General features: G+C 39.1%; 1 protein-coding gene across 3 annotated transcripts in view; it reads left to right on the top strand.

Moving 5' to 3' along the window:
• UBE2E3 (ubiquitin conjugating enzyme E2 E3) overlaps positions 1-18,102 on the top strand; it is an 84,193-nt gene extending 66,091 nt beyond the window's left edge. For all 3 annotated transcript variants that reach the window (XM_090045305.1, XM_090045307.1, XM_090045306.1), the window contains exons 4-6: positions 10,578-10,710; positions 12,184-12,331; positions 15,710-18,102. In XM_090045305.1, the coding sequence (XP_089901431.1) occupies positions 10,578-10,710; positions 12,184-12,331; positions 15,710-15,807 (379 nt within the window). In that variant the 3' untranslated portion in view covers positions 15,808-18,102. The remainder of the gene's footprint in view (positions 1-10,577; positions 10,711-12,183; positions 12,332-15,709) is intronic.
• The last annotated feature ends 461 nt before the right edge of the window (positions 18,103-18,563 follow it).

The raw sequence follows: 18,563 nt of genomic DNA, 5'->3' as shown, positions 1-18,563 counted from the left end.
AATTAATGCCAGATTCTGTACTTACAGTCTCTGAACAACGTAGCCAAGGTTGCAAAATACCAAAAGAAAGGTCAAAACCGTGACTGAAAATGGTCTTCAGTATGCCAAAAATGAATGAAATCAAGAGAACTAATTCAGTAGCATTATATCTGTATCTTTAAATCTCTACAAATGGAATGTGGTTTTATGTCACTCCAGGATTGTATCTCGTGTCTCACCCTGCCTGCAAAAAACAACATGCTGTTACATTTTTATAAACCAGCAATGTGCTCTATGAGCCAACAGTGTTCCCTCGTTGCAAAGAAAGCTAACAGTGTACTGCATTAGTAGGAATTTTGCCAGCAGATCGAGAGAAGTCTGTTCAGCACTGGTAAGACCACATCTGGAATAATGTGTCCAGTTTTGGGCCCCCAACTAAGGAAGGGAATGTGGACAAATTGGAGAGAGTCCTGCAGAGGGCAATGAAAATGGCTATAGGCCTGGGGAACACAACTTCTGAGGAGAGGCTGAGGGAACTCAGCTTATTTAGTATGGGGAAGAGACGACTGAGCGGGGATTTCATAGCAGCATTCAGCTACCTGAAGGGGGTTCTGAAGAGGATGGAGCTAAACCATTCTCAGTGGTGGCAGATGACAGAACAAGGAGGAATTTTTGCAAATTGTAGCAAGGGAAGTTTCGACTAAGTATCAGAAGAACCTCTCTCACCGGAGGGTAGTAAAGTACTGGAACAGGTTACCAGAGAGGTTGTAGAATCTCCATCCTTCAAGATTTTTAAGATTTGGGTAGACAAAGCCTTGGCTGGGATGGTCTAGTTGGGAGCGGTCCTGCATTTAGCAGGGATTTGGACTAGATGCCTCCTGAGGTCCCTTCTAACTCTACTTTTTTGACTCTATGATACTGTGATTTCTGGACTTCATAAGCTATTAGCTGACAATGTATCCAGAAATCATGCCGACTTTTGAGTGGTTAACAGTTTTGCTGATTTAGAGGACAGATGTTACGAGTCTTCATTCAAGAACGTCTTCCCAGCACAACAGTCAGTTTACCATATTTACTCAATTCCAAGACAAGATTTTTTTTTCTTCATAACGTCTTGTTTTAGAATTAAGATTTGGACCACTCCCACTGGGAGCTGCAGGGAGTAGCAGTGCAACCTCCTTGGCCAGGGACAATGGTGGCAGCACACAGGTTTCTCCTTCCAGTGCCTGCGCCCAGCCAGCAAGGGAGACGGGGGGGAAAGGGAGACAAACGGGTGCTCTCCGTGGCGTGTCACGGGCGGGTCATCAGCAAGACCATGGTGGCAGCGCCCAGGTTCCTCCTTCCAGCACCTGCTCCCTGCCTGCCTCTCCTCCCCTCTCCTTCCATCTCCCCAGCTGGCAGGGAGCGTGCACTGCTGCCACTCTCCCCAACTCACGTAGGTGCTGGGGGTTGGAGGCAGAGGAGGGCATGGAAGGCAGCCCTAGAACCATTCCTGACATGCTGCTGTCCTGAACTGCAGGGAGTAGCTGTGTAGAAAGCCCAACCTAGCTGGGAAGGCAAAAGGTATTGATGTAAGATGATGGCCATCTTGATAGTTATTATCAGTGGGTCTGCTTTATTATAACTGATAACAAATTTAAAAAATTCTGTATGTGGAATCTAGTTGTTGTGGATCAATTCAAGGTCATGTTGGATCCAAGTAAATGTGTAGCGTTGAGATCCAGAGGCAAAACAATTCTGACTATCATTAGACAGAGATCCCTGTAGGAGTTTGGGAATCAAAGGTAAATTCCACCCTGTTGAGCAGAAAGACTTGTTGAAGATTCTCCTTTTGCACGTTACCACTGGCACCATAGAGCTTGTCTGCCAGCATGGGGAAGTTAGTATGCAATAAGCAAGGGTGTGAATTTATAGCTCACAAGCTATATCACCTTAACTTGGCTCACTGACTGTAACTCACTCCAGTTCTAAAATGTAGCATGCTACTTCTCACCGTCATTTTAAGTGCTCGCAAAGTGTGTCCACATGGGGAGTTAGTACAAAGTAGCAAGTACTTTATATATCTATATAGATCCTGTCTTAAATGCACATTAGTTTTCCCTATAACAAATCCTGAGTGTTCATAGATTTCATGGACATTAGGGATGGAAGGGACCTCGGAACATCGTCTAGTCCAACCCCCCGCCCAGAGGGCAGAAAGTCAGTTGGGGCCATAGGATCCCAGCAAGATTAGCATCCAATTTGCTCTTGAAGGTGTTCAGTGTCAGTGCTTGAACCACCTCCAATGGCAGACTGTTCCAAGTCTTGGGAGCTTGGACAGTAAAGAAATTCTTCCTTATGTCCAGCCTGAAATGGTCTTGTAGTAGTTTATGACGATTCAACCTCGTCATCCCTTGGGGCACTCTGGTGAACAAACATTCCCCCAGGTCCTGGTGGTCACCCCTGATCAACTTATAGGTGGCCATCAGATCACCCTTGAGCCTGCACTTTTCAATTATAAGGATTTCCTCATGGGGAAGTACAGCCATTTTTCATTTTGGGCACATTACCCATACTTAGATGCTAAGATGATAGAGCAGTAGATGTAGGAGTCAGCATCATACAACCTACAGATAGAGCCTGGCAGAGCTACTTTATCCAGCCCACAGTGTTGAGGGGCTTAGATTGTGTTTGGGTGGAGGGGGGCTATACCTGGGAAGCAGAGAGAAATAGCAGTACCAATACTGTTGGGGTGGGGAGTGGTGGCTGTGGCTGCAGGTCCATCAGCAGTGGTGGTAGCATGGGCCAAGTCATAAGTGATCATAAGCTCCATTAAAGTGGCCCTCTGCTGAATTTGTTGCCAACCCCAATATATAACTTAGGGAGAAGTAGAATATTTCTGGGAGCAGCATCACATTCATAGGTTGAATATCTGTGCAGGGACTAGGAGTCCAAATAGCAGTGGCTGCAGTGGGATGTGCTGAATCCATTTATTACCCAGCCTTAATAGTCACAGCTAGTCTAATTTTGCATGCGGGGCTAGCTACCTGTGGAGGTCTTTGGAGGAGAAGTGGGCAGGACCTTGTCCTAAATACAGATTGTGGAAAAAAGGGCTGGAAGGGACCTTGATCACCCTACCTCAAAGAAGAATTAACTATATTCTTCAAAAACTCTTTAAAATCTTCAATGATGGAGATTCCAAAACCTTCAATTATTGTGCCAATTACAGTATATTTTAAAGCTATAATGCCGGTAACATATACTTACATACACACTGGGAATTTATAGTGATCAAGAGCCAGTATCTCTGAACTATGTAGACTTTACAGTCTACAGTAAATCTTTTCCAGTGTTGTGTGCTGAGTCCCTTTCTTTCTCTTGTGATTTTTTGTGGGTGAGATCTTTTATTGGACCAACTGCATTATATGGTTGAGATAGACAGACATAGGCAAATGTTTGGGTATTACAGTACCCAAGCCTCCCCAAGCATTCTTACTCTAAGCATTTGCAAATCCAATACCAAACTTTGAGTACTGGGCCTTTTAAGTATGTGGCTGCAGATCATGCTTAAATGTAGGCCTTTAATTTCCTTTCCTTTAAACTTCCTGATGAGTAAGTAGGGGGAGGAATGTATCCTATTTGCCCTGTAAATGGCTGCCTTGCTTTATGATGCTGTAAAAATTATAATGAGATTTTCACCTAGACTAAATTTGACCTTAAGGAAGGTCAGCTATTTCCCTGATGGAGGACATTGTTCCGTGTAACTCTAATTCCAATTAGAGCCCAGGCTAGTTTCCCGTTTTATGAGATGCACTTGAGGAGGCTCCAATGTCAGCTTTAAGAGGTAGAGTTCTGAAAAGAGAGTTTAGAAAAGGTTTTGGTTGTTGAAAGCTTAACTACAGTTTCAAATAGCATGAAGTAAAGCACTTAAAAGCTTCTCAATTGAAAGTCATCTCTTTCAGTTCCCCATGGGCCAGAGCACAACATTTTTTCTTACTTAGAATTTTATTCTGTAGGATTTTTTGTATATCTGGCATATTAAAACTGGCCTAGAGTTTGCTAATTGATGCTACAGTGTAGTATAGAGAGTGACTGATTACTCTGAATATCGGGGTTGTATTCCAGTGTATGTATGGGATTGTATTCCAGGAAATGACTTCCGCTTCAAATTAAAAAACAAACAAAACAGTCCCCCTGTAATATTCCCATGGTATTAGACAGCAACCTGTTGTGGTTACTGAAAAGGTAAAGTATGACATTATCTGGTGCCACACAGGCATTTAGGGGAAGAATTTTTTTTGATTCAGGAGGTGGCTGCAGGATACCTCCCAAAGAAGCAGAAGTGTATTTGCATTTGTATAGTGCTGTGCCCAGCCTAATTAAATCAGCCTCTCAGAGGAGCTAATTAGCCTGCACATCACCTTAGGCACCCTAATGCAAAGCTATCTCTAGTCTACTAGATTTAGAGGTTGGTAAAGTATCCGGGGACTGTGTCCTGGCATTTGTTCCTTGAAAGTTGGTTGCTTTAAGTGTGTGTCAAACTTGAAGTCTGTTATCCTAACCCCCTTTCCGAATTCCAAACTGCTTTTGAATTTGTTCCTGGTAAAGGCCTGGAGATGGTGCTTTGTCTATTCATTACTAACAACCTCTGCCTGGCTCCCCCTTCTCTTTGTCCACCTTGCAGTTTCTGCAGCTGGCAGAGAACTTGGGCATTCTTCACTATGAATTAAAGTGCCCTTAAATTTATTTTCCTCTCTGTGTAGCTTTCAAAGCCCTCAAGGGTCCACTTTGGCAGATGGGGGTCTCCGAACATCATTGCTGTCTTGACCATCTATCTACCCTTTCTTTTAACAATGCCTCTCAGATTAATGGCTGTTAGTTATAGTGTAGGAAGTGCTGTGGCTGCTTTATGCTACCTGAGGATTCCTACAGACTAGGAGAGTAGTAGACATAAATCAGTATTATGGTGGTGGCCACAATCTGGTGTAGATTTAATATTTTTCTTATGTTGTAGTTTAATATTTAAGTTACGGACAATGTGCCAGAAATGGAAAAGTCCTATTTGTTCATTAGGGTCACTTCTTCTGTTTTAAGAGCTCGCCAACCAATCACCTTTCTTGGGGGACAGTTTAGTAGCTGACATCTCAATGTCAAGAAACTTCTCTGATAATCAGTCCCTTTCCCCCCCCCCATTACATCCCATTAATATCAGTGCATTTCACAGGCTCATATTGCCTCTCATAATGAAGACCAGCACAGAACTTCAAACCTCACTAAATTTCATCCTCTTTCCTACTTATTATTTTCTAAGTTCCAGCATTATGAAAGTATGTATCAGAGGAAATTTTATGTCTAGCTTTATGTTCAGTAGCCCTAGGTTAGACATTTTTGTCCTAGATTCTGGAAAGTATGTTCTGTTTATGCATTTTGTAATTAATTGTAACCAAGGATCCTGATCATCAGGATCAAAAAGGCATAAGAAAGAAAACCTGGAAAGGTGGAGTCAAACATGACATAAAATCATTAATTCTTTTTTACAAGCACTTTTATTAATTAAAATAAATTTATTTCCCAGGTTTGAACAGGTGTGTGTAACAGGTTGCAGAATTTGGCAGACGAATTCTGTATCATTTTAAACAGAAGTAATACATATAGATTATATTCTGTGGAAAAAAATATACCTACCATTATTACGTCTTGTCAAAACAGTGGTGGCATCTATAAAATATATTGAGCTGAAAAAGGCTCCTACAGAACAGAGTACACTATGGTATTGATATAAATGCCATGGCAGTCTTTGTTTAAATAGTTTGAGCCTTTGATGGCTGAAAGGTTCTGGGTATGCTGTGCTTTGTTCTCTTTCTTGAAAGGAACACAAGTATGTCTTGAGATTTTGTGCAACGAATATTGATCATTGGCTTCTTTTATTGAAAGCCCCGAATCAGGTCAATCTTTCGTACTAGTTTTTGTGTTAAACTCTTTATAACTCTGTGCAGAATGCTTTATAAGAAGAGAGATGTAATATGACAAGGAATACTCTCATCTCTGTGGTCACAAAATGTTACAAATCTTAGATCATAAATCATTTCTCAGTTTATTTGTCAATTCTCCTGTAGTATCCTACGCATTTACAAAACCTTATGAAAGATCAAGTCCTTGCCCCCAAAACCTAACAGTCTAATGGCCTGTTCCTGCCTCCACTGAAGTCTGTGGTTAAGTACCCTTTGACTTCAGTGATGCTGAAGGCCTTGATCTTATAATTAGTGCTATGCATGTGATTCTTACCTCACTCACAGAAAGTTCACTCAGTGTGTACACTAACATTTTCCCCTAAAAGCACTGATGTAGACTAGTCTACAGGTTCTGACATCTTATTTTGCTAAGAACTCATCTCGAGGTTCTGTTATATTAAATCTCTTCTCACAGGTGATATTAAACAAGGTAGTGATCACTTTAGTAATTTACTTACAGTGAAGTCCTAGCTGTGAAGGTTAATTTTGACGACTTTTTCTCTTGCCTGAATTACTGTACCTGAACCACAAGTCATCAGCATTAGAAATACACTAAAACTGCTGTACTGAAACTGGTCTCTCTCACTGACTTCCTAGGTATCTACATACTGTAGCATTGCATTCTGATTCCTAGGATAAACCATTTCCGAACCTGCCAAACTTCCTGTTTAAATGCAAGGAAGTTATCTCAACCCAGTTGGGTTTAATTTTTCTAGAGCTTAACTCATTTCTCAAATTCTGAAGGCTCAGATATTCTCATGTAGAGAAGCTGGTGCAGCTCTTTGGTTTGGAGAATACTGCAAGTTCTTGTCACTCTTTTAATCTGTGTACATGCTCCCTGTCCTATCTGTACTCCTCAGTGAAGCAGCATGATGAACATGCATTTAAGAGCCAGCTGTTTCCAGTCAATTTTATTCCATCAGAAAATCCATGTAAATTTATTTAAAAAAACAGTGTAGGTCTTACCTATTACACAAAATATACTCAAATGTGTAGAGCATAAATTTCAATATTACAACATTTTGTCCAATTTTATGTCTTTTTAAATGAATAGAACATCCTTATTTATAGCCCACAGATGGTGTCCTGCACAAATTTTGAATTTTCTGAAAACTAATGCAATAGAGCAGCAGGAGAATAGCTGCTAACTGCACGGGTATGCTGCATAGCCACAATACTTCAGTAGTCATCAGTCCTTGTGCATTGTCAGGATTTTGTATTCTAAAAGACAGGATCAAAGAGGGTGTTTTCTTTACAAAGATTTCATTAAAGTAAATCAGAATGTGCTCATTTTACAAATAGCCAGGTTCTTCAATAAAAGCAAGGAAAGTGTGGAACTAGTAACTATTCGATCTGGTGCCTCAGATCAAGAGACAGAGCCCTCCACTCCAAGAGGCAGATAGAGAAAAGACACAGTTCGTCAGTCACAGTCTCATGGTGGACTTATTTCAAGCACATGTCTAACTTCAAAGGAAGCAAGTCATCCCCTTGTACCAGCAGAGGTGAATAGAAAATTTCCCCTAACAGGAATTTCCATTGGTAAACAGTTGGCAGTCACCAGAGCCACTTTTGTTCCCTGAAAGTTGGTTGTTGCATACATACAAAACCATTAATATGCTATATTATCCTAGAATCCTAGGCTTTGATCCCAGATTTCATTCCTGCCCGTTGATCCTGACTCTCAGCACCAAAAGGAGAAGGAAAGTCCCATGGGTGATGTTCACATGAATGGAACAGTACAGGGAGACGGCTCTGATCTAGAGGAGCCTAGTTTAGGGTTCCCCTGTGCTGTCTTAATTGATATTAGAGGCACCTGAGACTGAATGAGGGAACTGCCAGTGACTCCTTGAAGTTTGCCAGTTTCTACTGGGTCCAAGTTTCATTCTGATGTAGTAGAAAATCAAGGCAATTGACTTCAGTGAGTGTAATCACATGCTTTCCATTTGTTATGCAATTGAGAACGTCATTGAATCCGGATTTTCATTTCCACTGTTCCTTATGGTTGCCCAGAGCCCTGTATACTTGGTGTTCTGCCCATTGAACAGTTCTGCTATCCCCGTGTCACTGCTTATTGTATGGTACATACGCCATCAGTGCTTTGAGGGAACAGGTGTTGCCTTGTTTGCTTGCAGAGGGAGAGAGAATCATAGCTTTGTACCTTAAGCTATATTATGTTTTCTGATTTGTTCTTGAAAGTGATGTACAGTGAAAAAATTGAGTGGAAATAGCCTGGTGTGCTGTCTCGTCTGTGTAATCGACTCACATATCACTAATGTTTCATTTGCTGGAATGCTCAGGTCATTAATGAAGCAATGGTTTCTCTTGCGCCACAGGGATGGAGGTACCATTCCAACTGGTATAGTAGAGATTTCATAAGCTGCAATCAAGTGCAATAAAATGACCAACCTTTCAATTTAACAATTTTCTCCTTTATTTGAGTGTATTTATTGTAACAGTATTATACTAGTTCTGACACTTTGACAGTCTTTTCTCAGTTGTCAGAGGGGTCTTAAACATTGTATTAATGCAGCATTTTCTTCCTCTGCTAATGAGTGTGAATAGTCTAACCTTTAAAACAGCACTAATATAACACAGAAGATATTAAATAATAAAATAAGAGTTATTACAGCTAGATGCTGGGCTGTTAACTGAAAGAGGCCCTTGTTGTGACTTGGTGAGTGATTACCAGATAGTTTGGCACAAGACTTGATGTTGTAGCCACACTTAATTGTGACTGATTCATTTGGCTGAAATATGTCGCTAATTTAATTCAGCTGTTTCATTAATCTGATTGAATTGCATCCAGCCATTAGAGGTGTATGAAAGAAAGGTAGCTGACACATGCAGCAGGAACACTAACCTCTGCATTAAACTATAAAACAACCATTAGGGCAACTAATGTTGAAATTGAATTGCTCCACAGAAATTTGGTTTCCAAGCATAAAACTAATTAGCTATATGCCTGATGAATGTCAAGAATTAATTAAAACATTTCAGTGGCCTATGTGGGTTTTAAATATTATCATTATTGCCCCAATATTTTTAGTTCTTACACTAATTGCATTTTAGAAAGCATGAATGGAATCAGCTACTGTAACAACCTGACATATAAACAGTTTACTGCAGCATAACAACTTGACTTCCTCTCCCATATATTTTTGCTTTTCTTCCAAAATGTGTATGCAGGTTTTGATCCAATTTGTGCATTTAGAAACCCGAGGTTTTAGTTCCTGAATTTGTTACAGTAATCTCCATAATATGATTATCTTGGGTTTCTTTCTTTCTTGGGGTTTTGGTTTGTTTTGGTTGGTTTTTTTTGGGGGGGGGGTCTTTTTTTTTTTTTTTTTTTTTGGTAAAATAGCTCCAGTTCCATTTTTTAAAAATTAAAACAGATGTTATTCAGAATTCCTGGTTGTTCTTGTCATGTAATAAAAAGGCTTGTTACTGATTAAATTTTTGGTACATAAAATGATCACAGACTAACAAGTATTATGAGTATTGATTGAAAGAAAATTCATTATTACAATTAGAATGAATGCTAAAAGGGCCATTATTTAAGACACAGGAGGTGTGAATGTATGACAGTCAGTATTAAGGAAGAAAAGATTCTGGTTTTCTGGTCTGGACAGATGCAGGTCCTTGTGCTGCCACCGTCTCAACCAGTGTTTCTTTCCAGTGCAATCAAGCTGGATCCAACTGGCAGAGGATTCTGAAAATGTAGTCAAAGCATTACCATAAATAACATTTTTGTAGAAGATGACTTGTTCTTTTTTATGAAAAAAAGCTTACTTTTTCTTTGTAGGCCTGCTTGACATGGTTTTGTTTTAGATATTTGCAAAAGCACATAGACCTTTGCTCGCATTCCTACAGCATTAATTCTGATGGCTGAGAAGGTGTTAGTCCATTCTTGTATAACCAGTCTTGTAATATTACCATCATTTCAAATGCCAGAAAATTTGTATAATATGTCCTTTCATTGCTGAGGAATGTATGCCTAGTATTACATAATATACAGTTGATCAAAAATGACTTTAGAAGGTCTGTTAATTATATGGGATAAATGACAGTTTATTGTAGTTTATTTGGAATGATGGTATTAAAAAGAATCAAATTCCGTTTCCACCAAAAATATATGTACATATCTCTCCATTCATTTTTGTATAGAAAATACCAAATTTTACTCCACATAATATCAGGCTACTGCCTGTAAACACCTCTGTACACACTTATCACATTTTCATACCCCTGAGAAAGTCAGAGTGTGTAAGATATATATGTTTTTATTAGCATGTCTTAGGCAGAAGGGACTGCACCACACAGAAGCTTACTGGAAGCACATACAAAACATAAAAATGGGAATTGTGCTTTAAAACAGCGGTGGTCTCTCAATGCTCAGTTTATTCTTTTGCCAATGCAATCAAAAGCTGAAGGCCCTGAGTAAGCATGGTATCCAAGTATAAGGCCAACTTTAGCCAATAGTGGCACTGAGTTAGTATTTAGACCTACGCTAAAGACATGTAAATTATTACTATTAAAAATGGGTTTAAAAGGTAATCTTTGTAAACATTCTTCATAAAAGTACAGTTAAGTTTCTGTCTTTTTACATAGTGCTGGTCCTAAAGGAGATAACATTTATGAATGGAGATCTACCATACTTGGACCCCCAGGCTCTGTATATGAAGGAGGTGTTTTTTTCCTGGATATCACATTTTCATCGGATTATCCATTCAAGCCACCAAAGGTAAGGGTAAGCTTTTCACAGTGAGTACAGTTATCAGAAGTGACTAGTGACTTTTGGATACTTCCAGTTTTTTGTTTTTGGAAAGGCCTTGATTTTCAGAGTAGGTGTTCATCAGTCTCTGAAAATCAGATCTCCTTAAGCTGTGCTGAAAATAGAGAGATTCAAAGTCTTGGATTTCATTCAATGACTGCAATAACTCATGCTTTCTTTCTGCTTTCCTACTTGTAAATTAGATGACAGTTCAAAGTAACTGCTCAGGAGGTGAAAATCTAGTTCCAGTAAAACACAGTTTCCCTTTATATGTACATCTTAGTAATCATCAACAAAGGAAATTCAAGTATTCAACAAGTAAAAATATTATATTGTAACCTCCAGTTATCTAAAAATCCAGTGCTGACATATATTTGTAAATGTGTATCAGCAACTGATTATCAGCACCCATGTTTGGTAACATGTTTATGAAATGGAAGCAATATATTATTTAAAATAAAATCCAAGCTAAAAATGCTCACAAAACACTATGGACATTCATGCCAATATAAATTCAAAAATTGTAATTCAGTAAGAGATATTGAGGATTGGGAATTCAAAGGCCTCTTTTTTTTTTTTTAAAGCCAAAATTGGAGTTTACTAATCTTGTCAATGTCTCCAAGAGGGATACTGCAAACATTTAGAAGGGATAAATACGTTCTGCCACACTGCATTTCCAACAACTTGAGGATGTTCTGGCGGCTGCTGCTATTACCATTTCAATGTCTTTTTTTCCATTCCAAAAATAGAAGTTTTGCTTACCTCTTTGCAATCAGTTATGCTTTTAAATATTTCTCACTTCTTTTGTTTGTGCACAGAAAACTGCTTTCAGTCTAGACAAGTATTAGTTAGGGATCAATTAAAACAGGAGGGTGATGACACTTAGCACAGTAGAAATGTTTTATATATACGCAGTAAGTCCTACCTCACCCAGGGTTTAAGAGAATTTAGTTTGTAAAGTGTTTTGAGGAAGAGTAGCTCTACATTCCGTTAAAAAAAATGAAAGTAATACTGTATTAAGATTGCAGAATTAGGTACTAAAACCATAGAAAAGATAAATCTAAGATTTCACATAGGAGCTCATTTCAGTCCACTTGTTCACATGCATTGCAAAATTGTAATTATACTTGTGCTTATCATCACAGAGTCCTAAAATACAATATATTATTTATATTGGGTACATATTTATGTACCACTACCATATGTGCACTAAAGGGGGCCAGTTCTCGTGCAGAGTAACAACAATAATGGTAATGAAATGTGTGGGGGGTTTATTGAGCCCATCTTACAGACTGTGTAAAAACTGAGAGGGGTCCCTGTGGAAATTCTGTCTTGCTCAGTCTGCACTGCACCATTTCAGACAGTTGCTACAACTCAAAGGCTAAGGGGGGGCAGGATACTCATTTAATAACTTTTCCCCTATCTGTTCTACTGTAACTGTAGGTTACTTTCCGTACCAGAATCTATCACTGCAACATCAACAGTCAGGGAGTCATCTGTCTGGATATTCTGAAAGACAACTGGAGCCCTGCTTTGACTATTTCAAAGGTTTTGCTGTCTATTTGTTCTCTTTTGACAGACTGCAACCCTGGTAAGCAAATTGTAATTTCCCAACCACAAACTCTTACTTATTTCCCAGTAAGTGACACCATAATTAAATAAAAATGAATAGTAGTCTACTACTTAAAATTAGACATCAGAACAAACCAATTCAGTTCACTGAACTGTAGCTGTCTATAATATATGCTATATTATAATAAAATGTATTATATAATATCTTTGATAATCTTTCCATGTGGCAAATGCCAGTTTCACAGTTTAATCCTTAGCTCTCATATTACTCTCTTAACTCCTCTGTCACTAAGGAGATTAAGTAGCATTATCCCCATTTTACAGAAGGCGAGCATAGAGTGAAATGACTTGCTCAAGGACACACAACAGTTGGGGGACAAATCCCAAGGCTACCAGGATTTCCTGATTCCCAGTTTATTGCCATTTCACGTGGTCTAAAGGAAATAAGTTTCCTATATAGCTTTCTGTAGTAGAGCTTCTAATTACTTTCAAACAAGTTGCTGCAGGGTACAAAGAGGCAAAATTTTACTGCATCTCAGTACACTCTTCCTCTGGTCCTTTGTCTTCAAGAAGGCAACTATAGATTAGCTACCTCAGGTAAGAGCACGTGTGCACAGGCAGTTACTACAGAGCAGCTGTAGTATATCCTGCCTCCTTTCTATTCCATGGTAAATTGTTCATTTGTCCTTACCCAGTTATTCTGGATTTACATACAGTTAAGTGAAAATTGGATTTGATCTAGGGTTTTTAGTCATGAGAATTCCTGTAAGTTAGTAGTCACAGTTATTATATGAAATACCTTCAGATTCATTTTTGATCATTTGAATTTCCAATTTGATACCTCCTGGTAACGAAAAGAGCAAAAGCAAGCAAGCTGAAGTGCAGGCATGAGATTTTTACTACGGAGCTGCCTAATTAGCTCTGCAGTAAAGTCTCAGTGTCTACATGGGCAGGCCAATTAGGTCGCAGTAAACTAATTAACTCTGCTGTAGGTTAGTACTTGTAAACACAAGTACAATTACTATCCTATGGCGACATTCTTTAGTGTGCAGCAACACACGTGTAACTGCTGACTGGAGCATTGTCAATGCTGACAATGAGTGCGTTTCAGAGCAGGGGCTTCCTGCCAGCTAACCTCACTCTTTTGCCCCAGCCAGCCCCTCCACAGCACATTGACCTAGGTTAGAGTAGCCTCAGGCTGGGAGACTGACCCCTGGGCCCCCTGCCAGCTGGGGTGCTCCAACCCAGCTCAGCGTGCTATGGTCCCAGGCGCGCATTCAAACACAACGTCTGGGACCAGTAAACTCTGATGTGATATGTGCCAGAGTTTATTATTACATTCATTTCACATGTAGATGTGCCCTCTTATTTCCAGATGCCAAAAGTGGAGCTAAGTGTGGAATTAGTTGGTCAGGGCAAAGAGGTAGAGCAGGGTAGGGAGAAGCAGGAAAGGAGTTTGGATTGAAGTAATGGTTACTAGAAAGTTGTCTGATTAGCAGTAGTCTAGACACCTGTTACTTTCCTACTCCTCAGCCTCCCTCTCCTTGACTTTTATTTTGGCTGCCCACCCTTATCAGCTAGTTCCTGCCTCAACTCCACTTTTGGGAGTAATCTTTTCCCTAGTCCCAATCAGCCCTGAGTCCCAAAGATCTCTTGCTATTCCCTTGCTTTTCTACCATTTAGCATCTGGCACACTCCTTAAGCATGTTCTGCTTGATTTCTGCTACCTGCCAGCAGCTTTCCTTCATGACCACACTCCTCTTCACCATACATAAAGAAAAAGGCTGTATTAGTAGCCTCCATGACCAATTTGCCAATCCATTTCCTACCAGCTTAGCCAATCCCACTCCTAAAACAGCAGATTTGCACAGCCTATTCAGTTGCTGCTGTTGATGCACCTCTTTGAAGATGTCTGCTTTCACTTCTTGGCTAGGTTGGATCAGACCCTCTATACCATGGGGCTGCAGCCAGAAAGTGTATTCAGTTTGTGAAAACATCCCATATAAAATGTAGTTGGGAAGTGCAGTTGCACTGTATAGGTTTATGTTCATCTGTGTTGATGAGCAAATATTATAGTCCAGGATACAGTGCTGCCCTCTATAAAGTATCAACCAGTGTGGTGGTGTCCAAACTTAATTTGCAGAAGGGCACAGTTCAGCTGGGGAAAGTTCAGTTTTAAGCAGTGAGTGTGATAAATGAAATGAAGTGTCTTGTGCCTGATGAGAGAACCAACGAGAGAAAAATGAAGGGAATATATAGTTTAAATATTTAAATATGTAAATGCACAGTGTGCACTGGTTTGGAAGATTTTTGCCATTTTCAGAGAGATTCTCTTTTTCATGTTTCTGGGAATCCCAAGAGAACAAGTGACATTTCTCAGCAGGAGAAATGTTTGATTGTGGTCACTAGAGTTATAAACCTAATCTGGAGCACCCTAGTTTAGAGCAGACCTGGGAGGCAAAGGAACCAAGAGGGAACATGAAAGAAGTGTTTTGCAGAGAATAAGCTTTCCTGGGGCAGGATGGGGGGAGGAGTCATATGAGTACATGACACAAAAGTGTAGCTGACTGTAACAAGCTTGGAAGCAAACAGCTCTTCTTTCTGTGATTCATGAGGGAGTCACCTCGTTCCCCCCACCGTCCCCTCCAGGATTCTCGTCACCCCAAATGGGCTGGCTGTGTGTTAATCTGATTAGGAGAAGTTTGCTCTCCTGTGGCCGGTTAAGTTTGCAAAAATGAAAAATTTTTCTAAAGTTTTAAAAAGTTGGAAGTGTGAATGTATTAAACTCATTGCAAAAACAAATGGTTCTAGAGATAAATCTGTCCATTACCCAGCCTGTAGCTGACTTTGCTACAGTGTTGGGTAGAGAAAAGCTGTAATATTTTAACATGGATGTCTTTTCATTTTTAAAATAAACTAAATGTTGAAATATGCAGATAATCAAAATATTAAAATCCTTCCTGTTCATTCAGCTTTGTGCACTTCTTGTAGGAAGTGTCTCATTTGTTAAAATCATGCTGCAGAGTACAGCCTACCAAGACTACACAGTGGGCGCATTTACACAAGACCCATAATGTGCATTGGACTAATTCTACTGCACGTTAGCATGGCTGGCAAAAACCACGCTAATGCGTTTAGTCCAATGAACATTAAGCATCACAGAAACTATTCATCAGCGTTAATAATGCTCAGTAGTGCCAATTACAGCACATTAATTTAGTACCTGTTATTACAGGTACTAAACTTAATGCTATGTAATTACGACACATTAATGAACGTATAGATGTGCCCATTGGGAGCCAATTCAGTTTTTAAAATGTTTCCCCCTTTTCTTTAGTTGAAGGATTGCTAATGTAGCTTCTTTTGCTTTTTTCCCCTTCCCTTCACATTATTACAGCTGATCCTCTGGTCGGAAGCATAGCCACTCAGTATCTGACCAACAGAGCAGAACATGACAGGATAGCCAGACAGTGGACCAAGAGATATGCAACATAAATGACATAAACTACTTGTGCAGTGTGAAGGTGCAGGAGGCAACTTTACAGTGTGCAACAAATCTTTATAGCCTTTACAATACGGACTTCTGTGTATATGTTATACTGATTCTACTCTGCTTTTATCCTTTTGAAGACTGGGATACTGCCCCCAAAAAGGTAAATGCTATCAAGAGTAGAACTTTGTAGCTGTAGATTAGTTATGTTTAAAATGCCTACTTGCAAGTCTTGCTTCTTTGGGATATCAAAATGTATTTTGTGATGTACTAAGGATACTGTTCCTGAAGTCAACCAAATATTATAGTGCATTTTAGCCTAATTCATTATCTGTATGAAGTTATAAAGGTAGCTGTAGATTACTAGGAATTATGTCATTTGTATTAAACCCAGATCTATTTCCAATATGTGGTACATGCTGTTGTGAAAACTGTTTTAACTTTTACCTTTGTCAGTTTGTAATGAAAGGTTTTCCTTTTTCCCTTTGTAGCTCAGAGAGCACCCTGTGTATCATCTCACACACAATAAACGTGTTCCCCAAGGAGTAGTTTCTTTGTTTTCCTATTTTAAAATAATATTTGAATGAGTTTAAATATAATAATAATGCAGGGTTATTATATCACAGATCCCAGTGGATCTTCGGGCAAATTGATACACAAAAGCAAAGTCTTGCTATTAAATAATGTACACATTTGAATTGTTTAAAAATAAAATAGTCAATTGGATATCTTACCACAAATGTTAATTTTAACATTATTGTAGATAGGTGCTACAGGCTCAATCCTGCTCCCATAAATCAGCGTTTTACCATTCACCTTTTCAGCTGGAGCCAGATCAGGATCCAGATAGCTTGATGCTTTGCTTCTAAGTATAAATCACAAGTATATGACTTGCTAATCCAGAGAACTGTAGTTGTCCATTGAAAACAGTCTTCCAAAGTATTATTGGTTGTTTTATCATCTATCTGAAAAGGAGTAGAATAAATTTAATCAGGGATTAGGAGATTTTAAGAAGATAAAACATCTTTTGTGGGGGGAAACTTTTGTAAGTGAAACTGCTTTTCAGAAGACTCTACCCTTTTACTTCCTCCCAGAAATCTTGTAACAGCTATCTGTAACAGAGGTGCAAGTTTATATGCTACACAGTTTTTAAAGTAGTCACTAATTATTTTATATCTTGGGCATTTGTAGGTCACAGGTCACCTTTGCAGAATATAACTAAAATGTCTGTTGATCCCTTTAAAATTAACTAACAAAGATGTGGGTCTAATTTTTAAAGTTAATCTTCCAAGTTACCTTGTGTTTTTGGAGCATTTCTGTTAAGATGTTCTTTCATCAAATATATAGAAAACTGACTTTCAAGTGTTAATATCTAAGCAGTAACGGAATTTGAAATTAATTATCACTGGATAAATCCCTGTTCTTGGGTCATGTGGCCCTTAGCACATGTCATCTACCTTTTTCTGAATATTGCTAGTGTCCTTAAGGTAGCTCAGAGAGCTATGTATCCCTGTATCTCTAATTAGAAGTCAGTCTCTTTTGGTAAATGCACGATGGGCTTGGAGTACATACAGGCTGTGAAGTGCAAATGAGAAATGAGAGGAACCAACAGGTATTGTGGAGACCTTTAGTCTGGTAGCAAACTAGTATAAAATAAACAAAGAGCTGGGAACCTCTACAGAAGGCAACCTCAGTTTCTCACTATATAATTGTACATAGTGAGAAATAATGTACCGTCACAAAGAAACAACATCTAAGAAACTAAGAACTATGTGCACTGGACAGCTAAAATCTGGGAAGAGAATCCAAAGACCTTGCTGATTACTGTATGTAGGCAAAGGCATACACGCGTTGCATGCATGCCACTCCAGTGACTTTCCAATAAGGGACAAAATATATATTTCACATATTAAATATGTGACCTACAGAATTTTCAGATATTTTATCACAAAATATATGGTATAAAGTTTTAATCCTTATTTTAAAGTACTTGGTTTTCTTATCACACATCACTTGAAATATCGAGGCGTACAAGTGGGATGCCTTCTTAACATTACCCCATTCTAGCTTTTCTGGACATTTGATCCTTTACTCTGAATTCCCATCCTTTTGTTGGTTTGTCATGACTGTTCTTTTTAATGTAGTTTTTGTGTGTAAATTTTATATTTACTGAAGTAAAGGTTGTTTTGTGTAAACATTTAAAGTTAAAAAAAAAGCTAATTTTGTTTCTCAACTTTTCTCTGCTAAACCAAGCAGTAGAAAGAAATTTGTATTGTTAAATAAATCAATTAGTTGTTAAATGAGAATGTGTGTCTGTTTCTGTGGGGTTGGGGAGAAACCTCCTCGAGTCCTCACTGCTCCCAGCACTTCCTGTCTCCAAGTTGAAGTACTAAGACCAAAGAAGCTTTCTGACCACAAGCTGCCAGAGGTGCTCAACTCTCATCAGAAACCATCAGCAGAAATGACACTTTGATAAAACACTTGCAGAACATGTTACAGCTCCCTCCACCTGTCCCTCAATATTTGGACCTATCTTACTTTTTTTTCAAATGTCTATGTGATTTGTGAGGCTAAAACACAATAAATGGGTTTAACCTAAATTCTTACTCCAGCTCGTTTGCACCACCTGGAAAACTGTGATATTGGGACAGTCAAGGACACCTCATCACAGGGAATCCTCACACAAGCAGCTAGCACTGCCAGATCTGTGTCGCTTCTCTTAGCATGGGTGAGAAGGGACGGAAATGGGAGAGGCCTGGTA

The sequence above is a fragment of the Crocodylus siamensis genome, chromosome 4, assembly GCF_052110815.1.
Source record: "Crocodylus siamensis isolate JL-2025a chromosome 4, ASM5211081v1, whole genome shotgun sequence".
Lineage (NCBI taxonomy): Eukaryota > Metazoa > Chordata > Crocodylia > Crocodylidae > Crocodylus > Crocodylus siamensis.
Note: the sequence above shows the minus strand (reverse complement) of the source record. Positions and strands in the feature narration are given on the sequence as shown.